The 8,822-nt window shown below is 37.5% G+C and overlaps 1 protein-coding gene across 1 annotated transcript in view; it reads left to right on the forward strand.

Moving 5' to 3' along the window:
- Positions 1-802: 802 nt before the first annotated feature.
- LOC104279211 (sodium channel protein type 5 subunit alpha-like) overlaps positions 803-8,822 on the forward strand; it is a gene marked incomplete at its 3' end in the record, with an annotated part of 16,963 nt that continues 8,943 nt past the window's right edge. The window contains 6 exon segments of the mRNA XM_009876412.1: positions 803-1,057; positions 2,036-2,164; positions 3,838-3,917; positions 5,484-5,612; positions 6,391-6,482; positions 7,506-7,727. Of these exon segments, the coding sequence (XP_009874714.1) occupies positions 803-1,057; positions 2,036-2,164; positions 3,838-3,917; positions 5,484-5,612; positions 6,391-6,482; positions 7,506-7,727 (907 nt within the window).

Here is an 8,822-nt window from a genome sequence, read left to right on the forward strand (position 1 = left end):
TTTCATGCAGACTCAGCAGTGATCCATCCTAAAGTCCTCAACCAGATGGGATCATTTCAGTCTGGGGGCGGGATTGCCCTGACTCAGTAGCTGCATGCCTCTGTACTGAACCAACAGTGTCTTCCTAGAGGTCATGATCAAAGGAAATATTTTAGATACTTCTCAGATCATGCATTTCTGTCCACCAGGTCAGTCAGTGCTGACACTGCAGATCATAAGTTAAATCTACCAAGACTTGGACACTGCTCATTCCTGCATTGATAACCCCAGGATGGGTTATCCATCTGATTATTTACATCTGCATTTGTCAGTTTAGTACTTGGTGCATTTGAAGCAGACACGTCTTCTACATATCCGATGTTGTTGAAATTTGATGGGTTTTACTGTCCAATTTCCAAACACTGGGTTAAACAAGTACCTTAGGGGTTTTTCTGAGCAGCTGAAGAGCATTTAGGACAAGAGGTATCTTAAATAAGGTGCCCAAATACACTCCTAAGTTTATAGAGGTCTGCCTACATCCTATCAAATACACATAATTTCAAAAAAATACTGAACAGACATCTTACTGAAAGAGATAGTGATAATTCTATTTTTTTTCCTTTTTAGAAGCTGATGGCTCAGAAAGTTTATATTATTAGCCATGCATGGTCAATCGGTTTTTTAATTTTCATAACTTAATTTCATAATTTAATTTTCATAGCTCAACTTATTTTTCATAACATAACTTTGGAGTTACTTTACCTCCTTTCTACCCTTTTCTATTATCTGGACAGAATTAGTGACAGGAAGAGAAGAATGAAAAATGGCCGAGTTCTTACTGCCTGGTACCAACAACTTCCGTAAGTTCACTTGCGAATCCTTGGCTGTTATTGAAAAGAGAATTGCTGCCAAGAAGACTTGTCGAGGAAATACTATAGACCAGAAATCTGATGAGAAACCGCGGCCTCAACTTGACCTAAAAGCTTTCCAGAAGTTACCAGCTCTCTACGGAAATCCTCCTCCAGAGCTCATTGGGGAACCACTGGAGGATCTTGACCCATACTACAAAGACAGTAAGGTTAGAGCCAACCAGGAAGCTTGGATTTTTTTTTTTTTAATTGTGTTGCTAAGAAGAGTTTATATGCGTGATCTATCAGTGTTGCTTACATCCCTTTGGAGAAACTCTCATCCCTTTCTAGGTTGTAATAATGCAGGCAGTTGGCACAGCTGAATGACATGCTCTAATCGTCTTTAAAAAGAGGATCATAATTTTGAATTATAGGAATTAAATATGAACTTGATTAACATTTGAATCAAAATGGAAGTAGAAAAAATAAAATGGATAAAGGACGAAAAGGGGGGTTTTAGTAAGTTCTACAGGAAATTACAGTAATTTTGTAAATTTTCTTAAGTTCTTTGGTTTGAAACATGTTCCTCTCTATCTCAGTGCTTATGCTCCACTTATATGTACAACACATGATCAGCTAAGTATGGAGCTTATTTTAAAACAATTGCTCATGAATCCTTAAAACCTACTTATTCAAGCTTCATATTCTAATCATAAATTATTGAAGAATATGATTTTTCAATAAAGAACAGAAAAATGGTAATTAATACATTGGAAGTTATGCTTGTTACTTGAGAAATAATTAATACTTGGAACTAATTTCTACAGTCATAGAGCTAGAGGATTGCTATCAACAATAGAAAATAATTATAAAGGATGTAATTCTTCCACTTTTGTGTATCTTGACTCAATGAGAGGTTCAGTTTCTTTAAAGAGAAGAGTCATAAGCAAGATTAGTTATGTGCACAGCTTTTTGCAACTTCTAAGGTTTAAAAAAACCCAGTTAATGCTGAGGATTTTTTTTTGCAGATTGACAGTTAATGGGTATTAACTCTTTCATCAGTTTATGATGAAAGCGTAGCAAAGTATTACAAAGTCTTCCCATGTAAACAAATAAAGTTTTGCTCATCATGGATGCAACAGGGTATAGTACAAAAATGTTTTCTCTTCAACCTCCTGAAAACTTTATGTTTCTTTATTTTTTCAAAGATTTTCATAGTGCTAAACAAACAGAAAACAATCTTCAGATTTACAGCTACACGTGCCTTATGGATCCTCAGTCCTTTCCATCCAATCCGAAGAACAGCAATTAAAATTTTAGTACATTCATATCCTTTTGTTGGCTTCATTTTCTCTTTTTGATTATGAAACCCTACGTAATCCTGTACTTTTGTATTTTAGAGCATTGGATGAATCTGGTCTTTTCTTCACTCCAGATTCTTTCTAATTACGTATTACCTTAGAAATTATTATTGGCTTGGATCTCATGTGCTACTTAGAAATAAATAGTTTGGTGACTACTGGGGGTATTGAAGCCTGTTTTTCATTTACATTTTGAGACTTACATTTTGAGCATGATCTCTGATGTTGATTTTCTGATGTCTCATAAACAAATATCTCATGATGAGGCCTTCCTTGGTGAGAAGACTAACAAGATCTCTGTCTTCTTTCCCATCTTCTGTTTGGCCAAACTATAGGAATTAAACTCAACTCATATGCCAAAGCTGATCAGCCATTGGCCAATTTTAAGAAAAAAAGGCTGAGATAGGCAGGCATGCATATGAAAACAAATAGAAAGAAAAATTATGCAAACAGTTTCTTTAGGAAATCAGATTAAAAAGATGTATCTTTGGTAATATGAAAGTGAAAATTGCCAGGGATGCTGTTGCAGGGAATGCCTTTGGAATATAAAGGGGATATAGATCCCATCAAACTTAGTGGAGGGGGATCACTAGTGCTCCAGTTTAGCACTGGGGAATGAGATCAGAGCAATAACACTGTTGCTCGGGGCTGAGTCAGACCCAGTGCAGACTCCGCGGTATCCCAGTGTGGATTGGAGGTTTCCAGCCAATTCCTGGATCTGTGGTGCCGAGTTAGCTGCAATGGTTCTGAGTTTGTTGTCTTAGCAGGGTACAGATATCCCTGGAAAACTGATGCCTCTTATCTGAGGCTTTAGCCAGGCAGCAAGTTGGTGATACTGCTGTTTCAATACCAGCAGTCCAGCTCCTGGGTTTGTGATACTTTGACCATGCCTAGAGCTAAAGACAGGGGATGGAAGGGATGGATGTCTTTCTCATGCTCATGTACCTCCTGGATTGCCAAAACATGTGGTATGACACAAGGCATGGAATATAGTTCCAGAGCCAGGTGGTCAAGCTGAGGTGTCTACATGTGAGCTAGGTGCTCTACTGTCAGCAGGTCCTGGAGAGCAGCTGGGGAGCCCCAAGATTTGGCTAAACATCTAGAGTCTTTTGGCTGAAGGATCTGCATCTCTTTAGCTTGGAGAAGACGAGGCTGAGGGGTGACCTCATTAATATTTATAAATATGTCAAGGGGGAGTGTCAGGAGGACGGAGCCAGGCTCTTCTCAGTGACATCCAGTGACAGGACATGGGGCAATGGGTACAAGCTGGAACATAGGAGGTTCCAGAAAAATATTACAAAAAACTTTTTCACTGTGAGGGTGACAGAGCCCTGGCACAGGCTGCCCAGGGAGATTGTGGAGTCTCCTCCAGAGACATTCAGAACCTGCCTGGATGCGTTTCTGTTCTATCTACTGTAGGTGATCCTGCTCTGGCAGGGGGGCCAGCAAATCAGCAAATACATGTGCATGCTGTTCTTCCATGTGCTTTAAACTCAAACTCAGCTGCTAAGTTGGTGACTGCTGAAATATCTAGTTACATTTCTGAATCAATGTCGTATTCTTTGCCTTCACTCCCGTGACTTACATTATTCACTTGGTTTATCATGTGCACTATTCTAACTAATTGTGTGTTCATGATTCTGAATGAGTCTTCCAAGCCCTCTCAACCCCCTTCATGGAATGAATCCTCTAAGACTTCTCAATCCTCTTCATGGAACAAGTATGTCGAGTAAGTATCTGTGGGTACGTACTTTTTTTAATTCTGTAGTTATATCAGATTATTGAGACTTATCTTGCTGCCTTCAGTCAAGACAGTTTATGGGGGATTTAGAAGGAAAGTAGCTTGTTAGGACTTCATCTTTTTTTTTTTTATTTGAGAGAGTATTTTCATCTCTAAACTTAGTGTCTACAATAACTGTGGTGTTATAGGAGACAGTAAGTATAGACTAAGTTCCGCTGTTGAACTAGCTTCATGTCTGTCCTGTTGCTCCAGTTTCTTATCCCACTTCTGAAGTTACTCAGTAATTATTTGCTCTTTATCCAGATACACTTCCCATTGTTGCTGATGTTGATGATGGACATCAAGAGCTTTTGTCTTTCAAAATTCTTTTAAACAGTATCGAAGCTGAGTTTTGCTCTAATAAAACATTCTGTTAGAACCTCATGGCCTGCAGGATGCTGTTAGAAAGCTTTTATCTTTAGCACTGCCAGCACTTGCAATGTTAAATCACAACAGATCCATGCCTTTGTAGTCACACTTAAGCAGGATAAGCCTAGGTTTTTGTACTGTTTGTTTTTTAAGATTATTTCAGCTCTCACTTTTTCAGTTTGGCACAAAAAATACAAACCCCGAAAAATTCTAACACATAACACAAAGTGAACAATTCCGAAACCCTTAGTTTTAAAGACGGGCTTAAAATGGTTTCTAATTATCTCATGTTACCTGACAACTCATGTAAGAGACAGGAACGGCAAATCCTCATGAAATCTCAAACAAGACTCTGCGTGGTATTAATCTTCACAAAATGCTGAGATGCTTCTCTACCTAGGAGAGCATTGAAGTTTAGGTAACAGTCGTATCTGCTGTTGGCATCGAGACTAGTGTTTGAACGCATTTCAATAATAATTTCAGAATACTTATTTCCAAATAAAAAGGGAAGCACTACCTTCACATAATTTCTTAGTGCATTTGCTGACTACCGAATGAATGCCTTTTGAATTCTGTAGGGAGATCTCTGCCTTGTTGAAATGATAAGTGCACTCAGTAGGTCCAGAAGAGCTTTTACTGGTAATTTTCCATTAATAAGAATAATTGCCATCTTAAATTGAAAATCCTGTACTCTTGTATTTCTCTAAGTGTTTTAAACATTTTGCACAGAAATGGATGTTGTGTGCCCAAAGTAAATAATAAACAGCATATCACACTTCACTCGGCCACTTGAAACCAGAGGAAGATACACATTTTTATCTTCATTTTAGCAAGCAGCTAGGAACTTTGTGTGTCTTAAATTATGGAGACTCACATGCAAGAGTTTGAACCAAAGTGTTGAATACTAAAACCCCTTATCACAGGTGTGCATGTTAATAGCCCTATCCAGGTTGCCGTCAAATACTGTCTCAAACTCCATGTGGGTCAAATACTTACAGAATATGTAGAAATCAACAGCTCTTTATCCATTATCTCTCTGCAGCATTGGCTTGGTTTGTTGGCCTAGACAGTAAATAGTCTGACTATGTCTTTTCTGTTAATTGCTAATATTGCTCTTGTCCTTTGGCACTTCTCTCCCTTCCTTAGATTTACTTTCACTGGCATTTACACTTTTGAATCACTGATAAAAATATTGGCAAGAGGCTTTTGTCTAAATGAGTTCACTTTCCTTCGAGATCCCTGGAACTGGTTGGATTTCAGTGTTATCATTATGGCGTAAGTGGAAACATTTAAAATATGGATTACCTGTGGAATACCTCCCGTATCTGAAGTTCTTACAGCTGTGGTGCAAAAGGCTGTCTGCAGCAAAAAAAAAAAATTCCCATCCTAAGTGGCTCCTAACTGCATCTGAAATTATCTAGGACATTAATTCTTCCCCTTGTTTTGCCACTCACTGTATAACAACGTTTCAGTCTTTTAAGAAGGGAATGGAACTGTGCAGAGCAAGATACACTCACTCCATGGGGAGTGTAGGTGACCAGACACATGTCAAGCTGTGAAATGCAATTGCTGGGCTGTCAAATACAGACGTACTAATCCCTAGAATGAAAATGCAATTTTTTAGCCATATGTGTATAGACAGTCAGTTAAATTTGGGATCTTTTTTGCCAAATATTCTAGTTTCAGTTTGCTATAATTGGAAAGCTTCTCTATTGGTTAAGTGTAGCTAGAGAAAGGAGATCAAACTGGTTCAGCCAGGTTTTCAGCCTGAAATAAGTAGTTTTGATTGTTATCTTTGTTCATGTTTTAAATGTGTGATATTTTGAGATGCTGACACAAAAGAAGCTGTGCACAGGAAAGGAGCTGCCACGTAAGGAAACTGTAATAATCAAGAAATGGGTTTTCTTTTATAAGTCTTCAGAAAAATCCTTGATATGTAGTTATTGATACTTAGGAAATGCTTGGAAGGACTGACAGTTAAGAATGACCACTGTAAAATAGTTGCCTTGTTTACTTTGTTCAACCACTTGAGACATCACATCTGACTTTACAGGTACGTGGGAGCATTTAGTAACTTGGGGAGTGTATCCGTCCTTCGGACTTTCAGGGTTCTGAGAGCTTTAAAAACCATTTCAGTAGTCCCAGGTAAGAAACCCTATTTGCTGAATATTTTCTGCTACTTACAACTGATTCTTTGCTCCAACCAAAAAGTTGGCTTTTGACTTTTACTTTTTTTTTTTTCTTTTTCTGTATCTTTCATTCATTGCAGATAAAGTTGAATTTGTGGACGTAAATAGTGTCTCAGTTCACTTGGCCCAGCCAGAATAAATTAAGCATTAGAAATAATCATGTATTTAATTTTTTTCCATCATGCTTTTAAAGATTTTGTTAATACTTTATAATGTCAATTTTACAGAATGTACTTCTTGCTGGTCTATGTGTTATGGTACAATGGAATCAACTCTGGCAACTGAACAGACTTTACTATTAATACTCTTACAAAATCCCTGGGAAAACAGTTGCTATTTCACTTAGCAGATTCTTTCTTAGGATCAGATACAAAATAAAAACCAGAGAATTGTCTCTGTCTTCTGTTTCTGGTCTTTTTTGATCATATCCATCATTGTTTCCAGTGTTTCCAGTTTCTTCACAGATTACCAGTGTTGGAAATTTCATTTAGGGGGCCCGTTAGCTCAGTGGTTTGAGTGCGGTGCTGACAACAATGATAACACCAAGGTCGTGGGTTCGATTCCTGCTAGGTCCCAATGTGTTGCCTTGTCTTGTCAAGAGGTGGCGTCCCTGCCCATGACAGGGAGTCGGACTAGATGATCTCTAAGGTCGCTTCTGGCCTAGGCCATTCTATGATTTCAGTTATGCATATTACACTTTCTGGATAAGAAAAAACAGACTCTCTCTGTTTCTGCATCCTTGCCTAAATATTTCACAGGGACTAAAGGAACATTTGGAAAATGTAGGGTCAACCAAATGAGGAAGAAATACTTTTTTCTCATATTAATCACCCATTCAAACTATACTCTCATTGCAAATATGTTTGCTACATATTATCCAGTAATTTTGGTACTTCAGTTGTTATACATTGGTTTAACTCTAATCAAGTATGAATCTCAGGTTTTCATCCCAGTTTGCTTTTGTATATTGTCTTTCTAGGACTCAAGATCATTGTGGGGGCACTTATTCAATCAGTTAAGAAACTTGCTGATGTGATGATCCTAACTGTTTTCTGCCTGAGTGTCTTTGCCCTCATAGGCCTCCAGCTGTTTAAGGGCAATCTAAGACAAAAGTGTGTCAGGAACTCTACAGAGTTCAATAAAATACCTTATCTCCTTAACAAAACGTGGGACTCCTATGAAATGTTTCTTAATGATTCAGGTAATTTTTCTCCTTAACTCTTTTTTAGATGACAGTATAAACATCTATGTATGCACATATAACCACTGCTGTAAATGATATTGATGTTTTGATAATTGGTATTTGGATCAGTAACTACGTAATAATGGCCTTCAGATTGCCAAAGCAGCTTGTAGAAACCCAGGAACTCATCCCTTCCCTTCGTTGTAAGAAATGGCACTCCTAAATTTTCCAGTAACGTCCAAGTAGAAATGTTGAAATACATTAAAAAGCTGCACAGTCTTGCTGTTTGCATGCACCTTGTGTGGAAGGTTTTCTTCAATAACTTCATAGTCTAGGGTGAGAAAGTGTTTGTATAAGAGATTTCTGAGGTAAAAAAATTTTGTGACAAACTCTGGTATCTACCAAAAGACCACACATACAAACAAGTCATTTCCATATACAGAATGGTGTAAAAATCATAACTGAAAGCAAACTTCAAAAGGAACCAGGAGTACCACAAAAGAGATCATTGATGTGAAAAACTTTGTGTAAACATACTATTTTTTTTTGTGCTGAAGGAACAGGAAACATAAACACCTAATTTTATTTTTGTAGATATGTGTTTTGGGTTTTTTTTTAAATTCAGAACACTGCAGCTGTATAAAGGCAATGATGTGGAGAAAGTACGGCTCAAGAAATTAAAAATCTATGTCTTGTTCATATCCTACACCATACATCTTGTTTGCAGGGTGATTTTCAATGACAGCAAAAAGATTAGGAGAGCCCAGACAGGTTTATTGAAAGCTAGATCGCTCTTCTACAGGAGTTAGGACTTACAGCACTGCAAGCCCAATTTTCTGTTAAACGATTTTTTTTATATATTTTTTTTCATATATTTTTTTTCATGGACAGAAAGAACTGTGATTTTGTGGGAAGTTCATACTTCCAGTAAGGAGAAGTATATGTTTTTATGATTTTCTGAAGCTCAATAACTGGATCTTCTTTTCAAAAAGAAATGACACCTTTTTGTTAGCTGAGATGGACCAAATTGTGTGGAAAGTAGCTCAGATAACAACTCATTCCTTTATGGTGTATTTACGTGCTATGGTACAGCTGATACTAAATATTCCTGCT

Source organism: Apaloderma vittatum, unplaced genomic scaffold (genome assembly GCF_000703405.1).
Source record: "Apaloderma vittatum isolate BGI_N311 unplaced genomic scaffold, ASM70340v1 scaffold16729, whole genome shotgun sequence".
Lineage (NCBI taxonomy): Eukaryota > Metazoa > Chordata > Aves > Trogoniformes > Trogonidae > Apaloderma > Apaloderma vittatum.